Source organism: Ostrinia furnacalis, unplaced genomic scaffold (genome assembly GCF_004193835.3).
Source record: "Ostrinia furnacalis isolate ACB-3 unplaced genomic scaffold, ASM419383v2 OfSCF7590, whole genome shotgun sequence".
NCBI classification, from domain to species: domain Eukaryota; kingdom Metazoa; phylum Arthropoda; class Insecta; order Lepidoptera; family Crambidae; genus Ostrinia; species Ostrinia furnacalis.
In genome coordinates, this window is record NW_021137829.1 from 544,653 (window position 1) to 564,919 (window position 20,267).

The window sequence follows — 20,267 nt, forward strand, 5'->3', positions numbered from 1 at the left end:
TTCAACGGTGGGAATAGTCTCGTATATACATACATTTTACAAACTTAAAAGTAAGTACGAGTAATAAAAGTAAATAAAAGAGGACCGTGATTTATGGCGTCTCTTGAAGAGGCTTAAGTTTAAGTCCAGCATTGATCTGCCCATCTGCTATAGGCTGAAACAATGATATAAGTTTTTCAAATTCCTTGAAAGCAAAGCAAATAAAAAAGTTTTCATTTCAGCCAACTGTTCCTTAGCTTCGGAATTAGATCCATAATTTCAGACTTTCCTATTTTCTTCTGATTAGATTTGTTATTTTTTTTTACAAAGATTATTATTAGTATTTTTTATTACACAAATTACTAATTCTCCCGTTAGCCCCTCGTACTAAGCTAAATATGCTTGTATCACGAGTGAGCTCACCACAGTAGTCGAGCGGCGGGGACCGAACCCGCGTTTCCTAGATCAAGAGTCAGCCAGACCGACCCCTTCACCGTTCGGATATCGTGGCTTTTAACAAACAGACGGTGTCTTTTATTTAAAAATTAAAGTACAATCTGCCTCAAATATTACGTTTCATGGTCGTCCTCTCGCTCACGTCACTTTCCTATTGGGCTTAGGAGTTCACATCCAGTTTCAGCTACCCCTGCATAGTTACTATGCAGTGGTAGCTGGTACGTATAGGTATTTTTGTCTGTACATTTCCCTATCCACGATGAGAATAACAGGAAAAACCAACATAAGTAGGTAATATTTGACTAATAGCAGAGGTAACCTTGTAACGCACAAGGAATGTTGCAGGAGAAGACTTAGGTAATCAACTCTCACTAATAAGTTGCATTTTGGGGCTTTTTTTCAGTTAGAAATTATAATTCTCAAATTTTCTCAAGGTGTACTTTTGGGATTTGTCCAGCGACCATCGCCTGATGATGACGTCAAAACTAAATGCTTGAGCATGATAATAATAATATGCTTGAATATACACTATTACAAGTGACACAGGTGCACGCATTAACATAAATATTGGCTTTATGGTATATAACTGGTAAAAACTACTATATAACTTTCGATCCAAAAAGGAGTAATTCTCGTGCCAAAATCTATACTTATAATAAATCTGTAGAGAGGTCAATTCTGTACATATTTTCAAAATATTTTCAAAATATTTTCAAAATAACTATCAGGGGGTGATTAGTAATCGATACTGATGCCAAAAATGCAATCAGTAAAATTTTTGTCTGTCTGTCTGTATGTTCCTTTAAGCTTAGCTGCAAAGGTTTTAGGACTTTCAGGAACGGGTTTCATGACACAGCTGATCGATCATTTGGTATAGAAAAGTGTCTATTTTTCTCCCAGGTCAGACTCATTTCTTTAAGTACTGTAAGTCTATCTTTAGACAGAGAACGGTCCATTTTACCTTTTTATGAAATCGTTAATTTCCTGCCCATCTCCCCAGTTAGGTAAACAAGGTATGACTGATTCACCCACTTGTTCTGTTTTTTAGCGAAGGAAATTCACTCCATTTCGAGTGAATCACTCTGTTGTTGAATTACCCGTATTTGGGTCTGATCATCTATTTAGTCATTTCTTTATATTCGGAATTCGCGAGAAAATTCTGACATCATTCAACATGGGGATCAGGATATGCATAATTCTGCCTGTTGGCCTTATCCCACCAAATAGAGGTCAAAACTCTAATTTTCTCAGCTCCTTTTGCATAGAGGTAGAGATTTGGCCTTGGGAAAGGGAACAGGGTAGTTTTTGTGGCGGAAATAAAACTTGAATATAGGGAGGTGCCTGGATGCGAGCGGCCGCAGGACCGGTCTTTGTGGAAATCCTTGGGCGAGGTCTTTGTCCAGCAGTGGACGTCTTTCGGCTGAAACGAACGAACGAATAGGGATAAAAGTTTGTATACGGAACTATTCCCACCTCTCGTTCGTTACAAGTTTGTATTGATGAAAGATAAAGAAAAGTCGTCTGCTTGGCTGCACTGCAATCTCTATGTAAGATAATATTAATTGATATGTGTAATACCAGACAGGTACTTTCCTTCCTATTCATCATGTCTTATTTACAATTCTAGATTAAATCCTGTGAATTAATGTATAATTTAACTATTTCCTGAATCCTGCAGTTAATTTTATGATCCCATTCTCCAGAAAACAGTGTCCGCAATTACCAACGTAAACTATAGCCATTTATTGGTGACAATGGCAATAGTTATTTATGCCCCACTTAATTGTACGAATCCATCAGTGCGATGGCGTGGTGTCAGGTAAGTGGTAGAATTTGAACAATCCCGCTTGGAAATGTGTTGGCGGTGTACTAAAGTTGAGCTACTTTAATAGTCAAGTAATAAGAAAACATATTTTTTTTTTGGTGGCGCAGAACAGTTCGAAGTTTAAAGATTTTTAGATGAAAAAGAGCTTAGTTAGGTTTTTGGCATTGACATTATGAAATCATCTACTTAGGGTGGGTTGCACCATCTTACTTTAACTAAGACAAACGTCAAATATCTGTCAAACTCCATACTAAAAACACCTGTTATTGTCATAGTTACGGTCAAATTTGGGTGGTGCAACTAGGCCTTAGTGTTGTTTTTTCTATTGGAATGTTTAAGGGTTTAGGTATTCGAAATTTCGTGACGACACTTGCCTTGCTACTTAAACTACACGCTGCGTTTTATTCGCACAAATGTACACTACAAATGGAGAGAGCTAAAGCTTTAAACAATTTTATTATAACCACTTGATGCCTTTTATATGCTAATTCACGCCAACTACATCGTCCAATAATATTGTCATTCAGTACCTGACCTCTATTATTTCAATGTCTCATCGAACATTTTTTGTACAAACTTGCTAAAGCATTAATTATGGTTTGATAGACGACTCATATGTCTTGATTGACGGTTTAATTTTTGTTTACTCCATACGAATAACATGGCAGCCTCGCAAATATGTCTGCGGCTATAAAGAATGCCTTTCTATTTAAATACAGCCTGGAATCGAGCATTCGCCTGCTCCTTGCATATACGATGTAAAGCGTGGGTTACACTACGAGCTATGCTACATCGCTACATCGATACACTCTACGTAGTACTCTCAAGTATGAAGAATGTATCAATCTGTTACGCATCATGATGCTGCTACAATTCCATTTTGTCTTGTGCTACCGAGTTAGAGATTCAGTGCTCGTAGCCGTGTTATGGGCTCCAGTGTTTATGGTCCGCGTCAATAGAAACTGCTAATTTTTCTAGAAAAAATGCTAATATTTACACTGAACCATTTATGTGATGTATTAAGGAACCTTTGATTGCAAAATTTCAATATTTATTTATGGGTTACGTTCATCACTCTATAAATAATGAGTAAGCGTTTACTTGTTCATATTGTTGGATACCATCTCATTTAACAGACAAAAGTTTATTTTATATTTTTATTGGTCTGTGTGCTTACCATGAGTTTACGTTTGGTGTGCTCGCTAGCGACTGCGTAAAAAAATGACATTAAATGCATGACATATTGTGCAGCGCCTCTAGCGGCTACTTTCAAGAAATAAAATCTTCATAGATTTATTTGACGTATTCGCTAGCGAGCACACCTAATAAACTCATGTTAAGCACACTGTAGCTTCACGAACCTTGCGCTGAGCTTACATAGCTTGACTTTAGGTGTGCTCAGTGCTTTACCACAGCACCTACGAGCAAGCTTATCATGTCGGCATGTCAATATTGCACTATTAATGCATTTAAACAGAATTTATCGCTTTATATGAGCATACATTACTGGTTATGTTATAATTTATCTCGCTGCCTGCCTACCAGGTGTGCCAAACCTATCCCGAAGTCACGCGACGCGCAAAAATTATTATAATTAGAATAGCTTATTAGTGTTGGTACAAAAATATTTTATAATAATGACCAGGGCAGATGAACTTGCTATTTTCATACGCGAATGGAATTTCGCGTTAAATTATTGATTTCAATATAGCGATTTCGATTTTATTTGCAAGGAGAGAGCTTATTAAAAATGATTAAGCTTACGCTGACCGTTTATAAATGAAGATTTAAGTTTTTAAGTTACTTTGTTGCCCTCTGCCATTAATTTATATCGCCTGTAAATATTGCAGATGATTTTATTTATTGAATCTCCAAGTAATAAATTAGTCCTTCTCACATTTAAGAATTACAAGCAATACGACTGTCTTTGCCCGTGTATGATATTTTGAGGTTGTGCGAATATCTTAGGCATATTTAATTTTATTGATTGGATAGCTACTACAAATACTAACATTTTAAGCATAGCATAGCATTTAACAACCTTTGATAAGTTTGGTTGTGTCTTACAACAATTTAAATATAAGATTTTTCAAGACTATAATAACATAAACACTTTAGATAGGTTTCTTTTTATTTGAAATTCTTAAAATACTCGTTCGAATATAAACAAAACAAATGATATGTTTTCTAATCGACCGAGAACAATATTATGTCGAACGTGGGCGATAAGCAATAACTTAAACGGATTTTAATTTATTTATAATGCTGTCGATACGAATAAAGTCTATTTTGATCAATATCATGTTAAATAAACACGTCGCATGAATAAAATGTAGGAAATTAAACTAAGTACTTACATACCTTCATAGATGAAATCCTTCGTAAACTTAAGAAATTATATTTTCCGGATTTTGGCTATACCAGAAGTTTAAGTTCAAATTTGTTGCTGTGGAATGGGAGAATTCTCAACTATATAGTTGAGCTTTTTCGGGACACATAAGATAAGTCTCCCAATTAAAGCATTTCACCACCACTTCGTGGACCGATGACATCGTACCTTTACGATTAGCAGGGAAGCGCTGGACGCAGGCCGCTACCAATCAATCAACAAGGAAAGCATTGGGGGAGGCCTATGTTCAGCAGTGGCGTCCTATGGCTGAAATGATGATGATGATCATGATGACTACCACTTTGGGACAACATATCGGCTGGTACTGAAAATAAGTGGCGGAAGAAACTCACTCTTAGGCTAAGTTGCATCATCTAACTTTGACCGTAGCTTTGTCAATAACCGGTGTTTTTGTATGGAGTTAGACAGATTTTTGATGTTTGTTAAAGTTAAAATAAGATGGTACAACGCAGCCTTAAGGTGCAATATTGCAACGAAAATAGTCATTTCCTTTTTTCTAAACTCTTTCTTTACTCATAATAGACACTCAGTCACGACATTAACGTCTAATTTTCCATGCGTTTTGCAACATTTCTATGGCGTTACCAAAACCAGGTCACTTAAGGTTTCGCAGCCAAGGACGATTTGCAAAATGGCCGCCGTTTTGGAAATGAAAGTATTGTTTACAGGCCTAGGCTATAAACCGAAAAGCTGTTACCAAACTCGGAACAGGATTTTGCTACTATGAAATGTAAAGAAAAGTTGCGTCATGTAGAAAGGATTTATCCTTGCGTAACTTTTTATTAATAAATGCCAAACGATGTGAATTAAAACATAGAAGCGTAACGTGCAATTGTCTTAAGTGCCTTCAAGATGGTTAAATTGTCAGACAATTTACTTAAAATTATAGAAAAATTAAACACGCCAAGAATTTTTGTCCATTGGTTAATTGTTAATGAAGTTAAAGATCATGCCATTAAAATTTCCATTATTAGGTATTATTTTTTAAAATCTTTATTGTGTGTGTTTTAAACATAAAGATTATTCAAACAGCAAGGATACTTAAATTACGACTTAGGACTAGAAGAGAGAAAAGTATAATCGTTTTGTTTTAGTTTGTACTTACTAATGTAAAACAATGATATCTTTCAAACCTTAATTCCTATACGTACATACATATCGTGACAAGGACCAAGGATATTTTCGTATCTACTAATCCATTTATCTCACAGCGAGTTGTTGGCTGACCGCCACAGAAAGAACCGAAAATACGAATACTATTAGCATAGTTATTATAATTTTTTAAGCGTTAAGAGTTGCATCTCAAATCTCAAACTAAATTATACAACTTGAAAAAATCGAACTGCTTAAAGCGGGAATCGAACTAACGACCTTTTGCTTGCCGACTGAGCAGATGGAAGAGCTTCCATCTGAGCCATTTGGACACTGGATCATTATTATGATTAACAGTAATTTTACGGTGCATATTGCCTTAGGTGGGAATTCAAATTTAGTTTGAGATGCGACTCTAGAAACATTAATAACTAGCTAGTGCATCTGCAGTTCCACAAAACCTTCTACGCTTTTATTGTTTACCGCTATCAGTTTGTGAATAATTACACTATATCCTTCTATTATACTGCGCATATCGGTTTCACACGCCTCATCAAGGTCCATAGAAACTCAGATATAAAATGGTAACTCATCCATAATGATGATACACGAAGAGCTGGCTTTGTTTGAACCATTCTGCTTTTATTTTGTCTTTTAACTTATTAACATTCTATTAGCTATCCCCGGGACTACTCAACCTTCACTGGTTGGTTTTCATTGGCGGTCAAGCTGTAGATCCTGGTTATACAGAAGTTTCAGTGGTGGGAAAGTGTGGAGAGATTTCAGCTTGTCGGGTCCAATGACAGTTTAACTTTCCCCCGGGACAAACTTACCCATCACTGGTTGGGTTTTTATTGGCGGTCAAGCTGTAGATCCTGGCTACACAGGAGTTGCAGCGGTGGGAACGAGAGGTGGGAATAGTCCCGTAGTAATGATGTGAGTGGATGCGGGCAGCACAGGACCGTTCATTGTGGAAAACCTTGGGGAGGCCTTTGTCCAGCAGTGGACGTCATTTGGCTGAAACGAACGAATGATGTGAGTGTGCGTGTGGGATTGGTACCTACTTGTAAATTGTTGTCACTTCGTTCTCAGGTGCTGATAAATTATTAATTACCATAGTACAGATCTCACGATGTCAGCCTTACCCACTTCCTTTGATTTAATGATACGTTTTGATAAAATCTAGACACAGACTCAGTTATTTCTAAGAACTAAATATGCGTCAGATGCAATTTCAATATCAAGATCATGAGAATTAAAGTCCGAGACGTGACTGTTCTAGCACTAGTATTTTACATAATGCCCCATATATTAAACAGAAAAATATCTATGGTATCATAGAACGAAGCTCTAAACTCTATTCAACTTCAATCATTGTGTGAATTGCATTTTTTTTAAAGAAAACTAATTTTCTTCGTTAACCCCCCGTGGTACTTAAGCTAATTCTACTTGTGTTACGAGCGGGTTCATCATAATCATAGTTTAGCGGCGGCGGTGTTCGAACTCTAGCTCCTCGGGTTTCGATTCAGTCAGTCCGACAACTACAGTACTCTATTGGGCTATTGTCGCTTCAATATTTATTTAGATACTTACAGTAATTTAATAAAGAAGAAAGATTTGATTATTTGTGTGTTTGTATTGAATATGCTCCAAAACTGCTGGACCGATTTCTTGCACCATTAGAAACCTACATAATTTCTGATAAACATAGGCGGTACCAAATTCGCCGGGTCAGCTAGTTTTTTTATAATTTCGGCTGTGTGCTAGCTCAAAGTTCAATACTTAATTAAAAACCGTTTAGGGCAATATAAAGAAAAACGAAATTAAAAAACAATTACTAAGGAAAGTCATTAAGATTCAATATAATGTTTATGAACATGGAAAACACTATCGTACACGTGTATAAGCACATAATGTACTTTATACTTCAAAGAAAATATTTAATACTCGTAGATAAATAATTTATACAACCTGCTTGATATGGACGATGTGTTTATGGTTGCAGAGAGCCATTGGATTGATTTAAAATAAAAGTGCACGTACTCATCTCATTATCATTTGACCCCATGGGACTCGAAACTTACACAGCTGGTTTCAAGCTATTTAATTCGGATATGAAAGCTGACCTTTAATTATACGTTTATTTTCTTACTAACTAAAACAAAAACACGCTGCAAGCATACCAGATAGTTTTGTTTTTCAAAATCATTTTGTAGATACAAGGCAGTAGGCTGTGGTTTTTGAAGTAACTGACTGAGTACCTCAAAAACCACATTAAGATGCAATACAAAATATTCTGTGACAGAATAATTGCATTTTCAAAATACACAGACACATAACAGAGTAGGTAGTATAAACACATAACATAGGAAAAAATTAAACACATTTTAGAAATGGGAAAAAAATAATTTTTCAAACACTTTAATGGTATGATTTTGCGTTTTATAGTTTACTTGCGCGTGCCTTACACCTTGTATCTGGTACGAACGACTACATAATATCAAATTAAACACTGTCGTATAAAGGACGTAGCACACTTATCAACCCGGAAAGGGATCGTAACCGTATCAACTCGAGGCGGTCGGTGTTCTTTGTATGAAAGTTCATACTTATCCGCATCGTATTCTAATCCCCTCGCGTCACGTTGACAGTGCGCGAATGGCGATGACAGCTCGCGAAAGGCGATACGGTGTTGATCTCTTTCCGAGTTGATAAGTCTGCTATGACCTTTAAGCTATGCTATTTGCACCTACAGTCTGAGGTAGGTACTGTCGGACATAATAAGTACTTAAATCAATGCGTATTCATAATGATAGATTGTAACTTATGATGCGCAAATATGTAATTTAGTTTAATGGATTGGTTCTACGATTCTATCCCTTAGTCATTGAGAACACGCCACACCTTAATTCACGTTGGAATTAGCATACACATGGCACTTCTCCGTAATAAATGTCTGATGATTACCTATAAAATACCTCTTCCTAGTTTTTTACTGACAATAATTATGATCACAATGTTTTAATGTAGTTTCTGTCTGTTTAACAGTTTAACTGTTGATGGTATTGCACATTTGTGTCTTGTTTGTGAGCAGTATTTAAAGTACTTAAAAAGTTGTAATTTTATTCATTTACCAATGGTAATAAATTATCAGCATCATCAGGTCAATTATTCTTCACTGCAGGACGATGCTGGGTGGACGATGTTCGCTTAGTTATAGATAAATTAAGGATACTACCTACTTATTTGGCACCTTACTCGTATGTTAGTAAGAGACTAATCCCACCTCTCTTTGTCACCACTGGAACTCTTGTACATAGCCAGTTTTTACATTTTGGCCTCTAACGAAATCCTACCCGTAAAGGTTAAGTAGTCCCAGAGGATAGCAGCTTACAATCTTGAACCCGCGGCGATCCTTATCATCACAAAGCTCATGCAAAAAAGTGATTGTACAGTACGCGAGCTTTAGCGTATTAGCTAAATTCTCAACCTTTACCAAATCGTCAATGTACCTAGTACTTACTTATTATATTGTAAAATTGTATTATTTTACTTATTATTTTCATTATTTGTCACCACTTCTTGACTTAATACTGCGGTATAAGTAAACCCTTTGCGGCTCGCATGAGCAACGCCACCAGTGCTTTGCGGTTTGCACTACTGCATTAGCGCTTAGTGCTAAGTCAATAATAGTAAGAAAACAATTACGTAATGCCTACCAGTTGTGTCGCATGTGTCTCTTTCATGTGTGGTGAACTCTATCAAAGTTTTTCGTGATTTTTATGTGACATACAGCAGATAAATTAAAAAACTTTTACAACTACGTGACAAATGAGATGACAACCATTATAATGATCTAGCTGAAGGGTCTAATATGGTGTTAAGGGACCATCTAATGTGCCAGGTGATACGAACCTTTTTCAAACAGTCAGATTAACTTGACCCAAAAGTCAAATTGAAAGCCGAGAGTAGGTACATGATGTAACTGAACTCTAAATGGGTTAATAAACGTCGCGTTAAGACCCGTGTCTTACTATTTTAGTTGAAATGGAACGCGAAAGTTTGAAATCTTAAATTGAAAGCTGATGCAAAGAAAAACACTTATCCAAACCATTACAGGATAAATAAAACAGTACTTACCACCGCAATAATGATGATGACATTAAAAACATACCTAAACAAATGAACAACTTACTTATTCAAATGTAAGCAACTTCCAGTTCCAACTTGACTGCTGAGGTCAGTGGGCTGCTTTCATTTTGACAGGTGTCCATAATGAGGAAGATGTAAATCAAAATTTATTCCCCTTTTTCAGCCCTAACAAAAACTTTAAGCTAAAATAAGACTAACTGTGAAAAAATTTTGTTGATATCACGAAAATTGAATATTTTATAAGCAAATCAATATGGGAACGCGCGAAAACTGATAGCACCCCTGGAATACGGGCGATGACGTCACACCGCTCGTTGGGCAACGACGGACGGGCGGCGCGGGTGCTAGCTGCGCTCTGTAAACTTATTTTCGTTCATTTCGATACATTTTTTATTTATATTAACCGTATCTGATGCCAACCAAATAATCTTCCGAAAGTAGATTTACTTATGGTTGCGGATACTTTCAGAAAACATGCAAAGTACCTATATTATTGCAGAAATCCAAGTGCTAAAACTTGCAAGGTAAGTGAACCTATTATAATTATTATGGATGCAATAAATAATCGAGTATTTAGTATTTACGCTTTTTGTAGTATTTGAGGTAGATTATAAAAGTTCTATCTAGTTTAAAAGTAAAAGTACTAGTGCTGTCAGTCAGATTGCTGTGGGTTATCGATAAAAAATAATACCCATCAATAATTTAGCAACGTTATGTCTTAATATTTTATTTTTACAGAGTTGGACGATCACGTCCAGTCGTGTTATAGACTAACTATCCAACTATCGAATTATGGACATAATGTAATACTCGTAGGGTAAGTTCATTTGAAAAGACTATATCCGCAGTGTACAGTAAAAACAAGAGTTACTACACCTGAACACAAAGTTAGAGCTACGGCATATCATTGTACATTTGTTTGTGCTGAAGATAACGAATAAATTGGAAAATCTGGAATGCGGAGTTTGTGCAGCAAGCAATGAAGAATGCAAACATACAATGGCATTAATTGGTTTTAAGGTTATATGTATAGACGTAGTGAAGATCCCGCTTGTACCGAAGTAGCGTGCTATTGGAGGAAACCAAAACTGTTGTGCAAGTTACGCACCGGCGGACTCGACAGGCAAATTGGCACATTTCCCTACCACCATCAATGCTACTAAGCCTGGGCAAAGCCTTGACCTGGGCTATCTCGTTCAACACAATATGCTCGGGGCGGCCGAATCTAGCCTCCAAGGCGCTCATGACCACGTCTGGGTCTCGCGCAGAGGCTAGAAGCGCGCCTACTTCGTCTCTAGCAACGCCTCGCAAAGCAAAATTTAGCCGAGCTTGGTTTTCTAGCGGAGAAAACCCAGCTTTGGTTAGATCAAACGTACGTTTAAATAGTAGCCAGTCCTGGATTCGCCCATCAAACAAAGGAAGCTTTAGGTCACTCACCCGAGGCGACTGCTGCTTCGACGCGCCCAGGCTCGTGATGGCTTCAGCTAATTGTTGTATATCAGTAGGTGTATCCTGGCTAATAGCAACTTTATTAAAATTGTTACATAAATCGCGTTGTGTATGTGTACCTAAACCTAAGTAATGTGCATGTCTAGTAGGTAATGCTTGAGGCTGACGTAGCGGCTTAGCTGGGGCAGGTCCGGCAGGCGCGGGCGGCTCCGGCCGCACGGTAGCCGGCGCGGCAACGCTTGTCGTTGCCTCAATAAGCGACGGCTGCCCTTGGTGCGGCGTTGGGAAAGCCACTGACGATGAAGACGCATCCGTGGTAGCAGCGCCGGGAAATAGTACCGCCAAGGGTACCGACACTGACGGTTTACGCACATATTCTTTGTCATCGTCATTGACGAGCATAGGCACCTGCAAATTAGGATCATTGTTACATGAAGCCACCCAATCAGCTGTTCTACTGTACCGGCTACTAGAACCACTATGCGCATCGATCGCAGCTAGTTCGGCTTGCAGTTCCAAATCAGCTGCAACTCGCTCCTTCTCCAACACGGCGCGCTCCTTTTCCGCCACAGCGCGCTCCTTTTCCGCCACAGCGCGCTCGAGCTCGGCGACGCGGCGTGCGTGCTCGGCCTGCGCCGCGAGCTTCTGCGCCACCACGGTGGCGCTGGAACGGCTAGAACGGCCTGAGCGGCCCGAAGGGCACGAGGCGGATGATGGTTGTGTCGTGTGGGGCAATTGCGGCAAAGCCGATGACGAACATGAACTCATTGGTTCCATAGTAGTAGCGGTAGGTTGCTCACTTTGCTCAGCCATTTTCCTCTTGCTTCTAGTAAGCATAATAGGGAAAATTGAAGGCAACACTATAAAGTAAATAAGCTAGTACTTACCGCGAAGGACCATTTGTTGGGCACCGGGTGTGCCCGTTACTATACCTATATAATATATTTAATTGATTTGGAGATGTTCACTTTTTACTATATTGAAACACGTCTTTGTCTAATGGTGTTTAATGAACAACTGAAGTAAAAAAGTAAAAAAACAAAGCGTCAAAATATAAAAAACATTCCAAAAGAAAAAATACAAAAAACGCATATAAAAAAGGTCTGTCGCCAACAATGCCCATACTGATCAACTGCCCCACTAAACTATCGGCCGACGAAAAATCTATGGTCTGCGCCTAGGCTTAGTTTTATGACTTTTTCAATTTTGAATCCCATATTTAACTATCTCCTTGCCACCAGCCAAAGAGATGGTGGACTACATAGCGGACTACCTGGAGAACATCCGCGACCGCCGCGTGTACCCTGGGGTACAGCCAGGGTACCTCCACAAGCTGCTGCCGAAGGAAGCCCCTCATGCGCCGGAGAAGTGGGACGACATCTTCAAGGATGTAGATGAGCACATCATGCCTGGGGTAAGTATCTTTTTTGCTTGCTTCTTTAATGTGAACCATTAAAAAAGTCTTGAAGACAATCTTAAGAATCTGATCGTAGCGACCTGCGTTTGATCTCAAATCTAAGAAAAATTTTCATTTAACTTTATGAATGAAGAGGAGCATAATCATGGCTGGGCTATGTATCAAGAAGAAGATACTCATCTTTTGTTATAGTGGTTCAGACAGAGAATGCTAATTTTAGACTTGAGTTTGATTACTAGCGATTTTTTTTATAATGTGACCAAGTGATAAAATATGCATGCGTCAGGCCTTTCCAACCCGTCTGGCCAGCGTGAGGAGTGTAGACCAAATCCTTCATTTACATATTGAAGAGGGTCGTTCTCCTGCAGTGGAGACTGAAGATTTAAACCAGGGTTTGACCGTAAAATGAGCGAGGCCCTCACAACTAAAGCCCGGTCTGTGAGCACGTAGAATTTTGTCCAATGACCGCAAGCAACCCATCCTTATCGCTCGCGTGTAATTATATTGCTGTCGCGACTGTGCGACGGGCGGCCGCAGTGAGTGTGCGAGCGCGACAGCAACATCATTACGCGCGAGCGATAAGGATGGGTAGCTTGGGGTCATTGGACAAAATTCTACGTGCTCGCAGACCAGACTAAAGCAACGATAATTTTCATAGTTGAGGCTCGACCGAAAAAGAGGCTAGCGGAGCAAATTACCTCGCTCATTCCACGGTCGGGCCCTGTTTTAATTTACCTAATGATGAAGGAATTAACAAATAAGCTTTTCCCACAGCTGGTCCACTGGCAGAGCCCACACATGCACGCCTACTTCCCGGCTCTGACCTCGTACCCTTCCATCATGGGGGACATGCTGTCCAGCGCTCTGAACGTACTGTGCTTTACTTGGGTAAGTCCTCAGAATTCTTAAGGTTTGTAAAAGGGATAGTAGGATAGAAGAAGTTTCAAGAAGAGATCGTATCTTCACTTTAAAGGCTGGCAACGCACCTGTAACGCCCCTGGGACTGCGGGTGTCTATGGGCGACGGTAATCACTTACCATCAGGTGATCCGTTTGCTCGTTTGCATAAAAAAAGATGCTGTTTAAAGCTTATTCGATCGAATTCAAATTATACGTGTCAGAGGTACAGCGTTAATTGTCACACAGCACGAGCCCATACTAAACTGGGGTTCTGTATTTTTAAAACGTTTTCAGTAACTTCAACATTATAAAATATTGAAAGAGGGCACTGGATGATTAGATAATTTATTTTTATGTGATTCGCATACCCTAGGCTGGCTAAAGCTACTGAGTTTCATCCGCTGCCTCTTCTTAATACTGGACCACTGTTTCTTCAACTAACGCCCGTTCACACATGTCTCCGTTTTACTGTTCCGTTTTATCGTGTATGTTTTTTGTATGTATTACTGTATACAGAATAATGTGTCATGTGTGAAGTCGCTCATACAACTACATACGCCATCGACGAAAAAAAACGTACTCGATAAAACGGCGGGCGTCACATGTAGGTATACCTCTATTTTGCAACAACATATAAATTGTAATGTGACATGCAATAAACGTTTGAATTTGAATTTGAATTTGAACGGAACAGTAAAACGGAGACATGTGTGAACCGGGCGTAAGCTATTCGAAAGAAATCACTTCCTACTAATCAGACCTATTTTTTGCAATGAGGACATTTCGTGAGGTCTCCAATAAGTAAATACTATTCTTCTATCCACCTAGGCGTCGTCACCAGCGGGAACTGAACTGGAGACCATCGCAATGAACTGGCTGGGCAAGGTGCTGGGTCTGCCGGAATGCTTCCTCAACGAGAAGAACGATAGCCCTGGTGGTGGAGTCATTCAGGTAAGACATAACGGCGCAGGTTTGAGTCCCACTGGATACAAATTTTGAGTTGATGAAATTGTGCATTAAAGCCAAAGCACACGATCCGTTGCGGTGGCAGTGCGACGCCGGAGCGGTGTCGATGCGTCGTCTTACATAGAAATATCTGTGGCGGGCATACGAGCGGTGCGTCGCCGCATCGCGCGTTTTGTGGTGCGGCGCCGCAACGCATCGTGTGATTTGGCTCTTATTTGAAACCATACACGTAACTACTAGCTTTTGCCCGAACTTTTTGACAAATATTGCACGATATACTTTTTCGGGAAACAATCGTTCGCGCATAAATGTTTTTAGCGGTGTCTTTCACGCAAGCGACTTTTCGCGCAAGTATCCATTCGCACTTCTATCTTTTCGCGCAAGTTTCCATTCGTGCTATGTAATTTTGCGCAAGTTTAGTTAGTGTATACTATATACGCAAAAAACTAGCAAATATTATGCTTGATTATAATAGTAGTTACGAATGTAGTATTTTATTATTTAAAATACTTATAGAAGTCAATTCTATTGTCAAATTAAAACGCCTAAACGTAGATCAGAGCGCAGATTGTTAAATCAGTTCATTACCTCCGAACAGAAGTTTGTATCTTTCCACCATCTGTCCATGATAACTTTGAGTTCTGTTAAATATTTATTTGCATTAAGTTATTGTTTGTTACATCTATTTTGGTCCAATAAATTAAAATTAGTTACTATAGTTCATTCGCGTTAAGATAGTGAAACAGCTGTTTAAAGGTCATAGCAGACTTATCAACTCGGAAAGGGATCGACACCGTATCGCTTTTCGCGAACTGTCATCGCCTTTCGTGCAATGTCAACCGTGGAGCGAGGCGTTTACGTTACGGTACGGTTAAGTGTGTGATGCGGTTAAGGGATCGTAACAGTATCAACTCGAGGCGGTCAGTATTCTTTGTATGAAACTCCATACTGCAACGCACAGTTATCCTCACGGTAACGTAATCGCATCGTCTTGCAGTTGAGAGACCCTTTCCAAGTTGATACGTTTGCTATGACCTTTATGATGGTGACTACGAGAGATTCGCATTTTTATCACTACAGAAAATTACCGTTTTAATTTTTACTATTTTAAGCTTTTCTACTATTTTGCGTGTGCGATCCTGCAAACGCACGGCTGATGTTTGGCTCAAAACGTCTTATAAAGCTCTAAGCATCGTCTCTGTCGTCTGTGATATATCTGGACCGATATGACCGACAATCTTTCAAGAAGAGAGCGTACTTAATGGCCGTCAATGCACATGTAACTCCCCCGGGGGCTGCGTGCTTCTATGGGCGGTGGAAATAATTTACTATTCGGTGATTCGTCAGCTCGTTGGCCTCCTGTCAAATCAAATCAAATCGAATCAGTTTATTTGCGTGAAAAGTGGTCTACAAGTTCTTACAATATTAAAATGTCCGCACAGTCCACCAGAAGCTGGCATGCAAATATTGTTAACATTATATTTATAACATTAAAAATTAATAAATTACATTTTGGTTTTAATTAATAACTTTTAGTGTCAATTGAATTTAATTAATAATACATCGATAGTGGAAGTATCAATTAATGTAAGGGACATTTTGGCCAAAATGAGTTATATATACCAACGCATTCAGAATTTTCGGCTCTATCGATTGGTATACTTGAAATGTTGATATCTTTAAAAAAATGTCCCTTACCTTAAACATTTTTAGTCGTCTGAATACGACTTTTGGGGAAACAAATGATTTAAAGGACGTAAATTCCTTTTAATAATACAATTCAGCCCTTACCCTAAACTGTTGGTTTTAACTTTTGAACTCATTGAACCTTACTTCATTTAAAACTTTTTGATTTATTATACTTATAATAAATCTGTAGAGAGGTCAATTCTGTACATGAAATATATTTTCAAAATAACTATCAGGGGGTGATTAGTGATCGATACTGATACCAAAAATGCAATCAGTAAAATTTTTGTCTGTCTGTCTGTCTGTCCGTCTGTCTGTCTGTCTGTCTGTCTGTATGTTCCTTATAGAAACAAAAACTGCTTGACGGATTTTAACGAAACTTGGTACAATTATTCTTCATACTCCTGGGCAGGTTATAGTATACTTAGGAATTCCCACGGGAACGGGAATTAGCGGGAAAATCCTTTTGTATGAAAAATCTAAACCGCTTAAGTTAGACGCTTGAAATTTGGCATGCAGGTACCTTAAAGTAAACGTAAAGCTTAGTTACAACAAGATATTGTAAAATTCCCACGGGAACGGGAGTTAACGGGAAAAAACATTTGTATGAAGAAATCTAAACCGCGTAAGATAGATGAAGGGGGTAAAACGGGATCCACGCGTACGAAGTCGCGGGCGGCCGCTAGTTAGTAAATAAGTCGGTATTCATGTCAATTTTAAAGGTTAGGTACAAAATTTATTATACAGGACAAACCACTGTTTACTTTAACAATAAAACCATCACATCGGTCATAAAAGCACATCCTAAGGGAGAAGTCACACGGTGCGGCGCCGCACCACACACATTTTGTCGCATCACTGCACACATGGTGGTATGCGGCGCTGCAAGGGCACCGTCTCGCTCAATCGAAGTGCGGGGTGTACCTGCGATGCGGCGACGGAACGCACCGTCTGGCATATCATTGATTTTTATACGCCGCAGCGGCACCGCTCCGGCGCCGCGACCGCACCGCACTGTGTGGCATCTCCCTAACTCAATCTTCTTCCACAGACAACTGCCAGCGAAGCGACCCTCGTTAGTCTGCTGGCAGCAAGAACTCGGGCCCTAATGGAACTAGCCGAGCTGAACTCCGACCTCCAGTCCTCAGAACTGCTGGGACACCTGATCTGCTACTGCTCAGACCAGGCCCATTCTTCGGTGGAGAAGGCTGGACTGATTGGTGAGTGGTAGTTCTTCTTTTAAGTTCTGCAAGGTCAGTTTCAACTAAATGACGTCCACTGCTGGAAAAAAGCCTCCCTCTACTCCCTCAAGGATTTCCACAACAACGGTCCTGCGCTGCCCGCATCCAGGTACCTCCTGCGACCTTTAGCAGATCGTCGGTCCACATAGTGGAAGGCCTGCCCACACTAAGTCTCCCGGCCCGTGGTCGCCACTCGAAAACTTTTTTGCCCCTAAGGCCATCAGCTCTACGAGCTATGTGATACGAGTCAGTTTAAGAGCTCACAGTATAGTTTTTTTTTAAGAATAACAGTAATTTGTTTTGCACAAATCACTAATAGTCCCGTTAGCCCCTCGTTGTAAGCTTAATATGCTCCGTCGGGCTCACTACAATTGTCGAGCGGTGGGCTTCGAACTCGCGTTCCTCGGATTTCGAGTCGGCCAGTCCGACCCCTTCACCGTTCGGCTATTGTGGCTTCAACACTCCATAAAGAATGAAGTACATAAATGTCATTTTCTACCCAGGTCTGGTCAGGATGAGGTACATTGAGTCTGATGAGAACCAGAGCATGCGAGGAGCGAAGCTGGAGGAGGCCATCATCAGTGACAAGGCGAAAGGACTGGTGCCTTTCTGGGTGAGTTCCTTTTTTGTTTGACATAAGATTATCAATAAGGCTGGGTTGAAATATCCTACTTTAACAAACGTCAAATCCATCCAAAAAACACCAGTGTTTAAAGTAAGGTGGTGCAACTGAGCCTAAAGTTTTCAAATGAAAATGGGACAATGGCACCTTTTCCGTTAAAAGATTTTCAGGATCATACATACATATATTATTGATTTTATAAGTCGAAATCACGTGTATGTTACTATCATTACGTTAGGTATTTAAAAAACATAATATTGAATGAGTTTTTAAAAATAGATCCCACTTTAACAGATTTGTCGTGCATTATTTTTGGGGCTATTTTTTAAACATTATCTTAAAAAGCTAAAAAAAATTAACAATTAAACACTATCTTTTTATTTTTTTAAAGCTAAAAAACATAAATAAATCCGTGATAGACCAACATTCAGGCGATCGAAAATGAAAACAAGAAACCCATGAATTTGTGAAAACAACGATCAACATCTATGCGAGCGAAAAAAGCAGAAGCTATTTCAAAAATAAACTCAAAATTGATACGTCCACTAAATCAACCCTAGCACAGCTGATTCCTTTCCTAATTACTGTTTATGAATCCACATTTTCTTAAAACGTTATCATTTCCAAAAGGCCCCCAGAGTCTAATATAGGGTGAAAAATTTCAATTCGCTAAGAAAAATGGATTGTTGAGAGATTGTTTCTGTTTTAAGTCGAGTCTAGTCCCTGCGGGGCCAATTTGTGAGCACTGCTAAGTCGGATGGTTCCAATTTAGACGTTGTAAAGTTAAAAATCAACGTTGGGTACTCGGTTTAATTTAGCTCTTGTTTATTGTAATAAGCTTCTTTGGCTGACAATTATTACTGACATCCGTATTCACAAACGATGCTTGCTTAAGTGAAGCAGAATATCGAACGCACAGCGTTGAATAGAGCTCTGTACTGGTTCGTGTGTCACCCTGTGCGTCCACGCGCACTGTGTGATCTAATATAATGTTTGTGAATACGTGCGTGAGTTTCTTGCGCTGCTTCTTCTCAGCACTGGCCCATTTATTGTCCCGAAGCAGTGGTAGGGTTAATACTGGGACGTGTAAAAGTGCTTTTTTAAAGCCTACTTGCAAAAATAAAATTAGTTTTTATTAGTTTTGAGTTTTACATTGTTTAATGCTTACATCTTTTAAACTACGGATTTTAATACAGTTTTCAGGAAGAGATAGAGTGGTTCAAAAGTAAGGTTTACTCATATACAGTTACGTCATAATTTAAAATAGGCGCAATGAAATAACACAAACCACACAGTTCCACAGTTAGGCTGAGTTGCACCACCTAACTTTGACCGTAACTTTGACGATAACCGGTGCTCTTTGTATGGAGTTTTGACGTTTGATAAGGTTAAAATAAGACAGTGCAACCCAGCCGTAGATATTCACACAAAGTTGGCCAAACCAATTATTAAATTATTTGTTGTGAAAAATATTAAGTTACTTAAAAACAAAGAAAAGTATAACTAAGGCTCGATTTGTCAACTTTTATCCGAGAATAACTCCTGGTATAACTGGCACATAATTGACAGTTTCAGTGTGGAAAATAATATGTCAAAATGTCGAATAACTGACGATTTATTTTGAGATTAATATTTACTCTTGTTTGGTCGAATCCACCCTAAATGAAATACTATTAACTAATTAACAATAGGATGACTACAAACACAGCTACAAGACGATTCCCGGACCTGTTTTGAACTTGTTTAAATTGGAGTAATTATAATTCTTGGAATTGTTTGTTTTAACTACGGCATGCGCGAGGCAGGAAGGTGTTGAATGTATAATTAGGGTTATGATTTTAGCTAGCAATTTAAGTTATGTGTGTTTGTTTATAATAAATAGGTACTATTCATTTGATTTTGATTGTTAAGGTGTCAATCGATTGGTTATTATTAATTTAAGTTAATTTTGTGGCGGGTCCAATGACAGTTTAACTTTCCCCGGGGACAAACTTGGCCTTCACTGGTTGGGTTATTGGCGGTCAAGCTGTAGATCCTGGCTACACAGGAGTCGCAGCGGTGGGAACGAGA

General features: G+C 39.1%; 1 protein-coding gene across 8 annotated transcripts in view; it reads left to right on the top strand.

Annotated features, from left to right (window-relative positions):
• Nucleotides 1–20,267, top strand: part of Hdc (histidine decarboxylase) — a 50,139-nt gene that overhangs the window by 17,884 nt on the left and 11,988 nt on the right. For all 8 annotated transcript variants that reach the window (XR_003656949.1, XM_028322034.1, XM_028322036.1 and 5 more), the window contains exons 3-7: nucleotides 12,605–12,777; nucleotides 13,555–13,668; nucleotides 14,508–14,630; nucleotides 17,386–17,554; nucleotides 18,079–18,188. Coding sequence is in view for 7 of the 8 variants with exons in the window: in XM_028322034.1 (XP_028177835.1) it covers nucleotides 12,605–12,777; nucleotides 13,555–13,668; nucleotides 14,508–14,630; nucleotides 17,386–17,554; nucleotides 18,079–18,188 (689 nt within the window). In the remaining variant the exon portion in view is untranslated. The remainder of the gene's footprint in view (nucleotides 1–12,604; nucleotides 12,778–13,554; nucleotides 13,669–14,507; nucleotides 14,631–17,385; nucleotides 17,555–18,078; nucleotides 18,189–20,267) is intronic.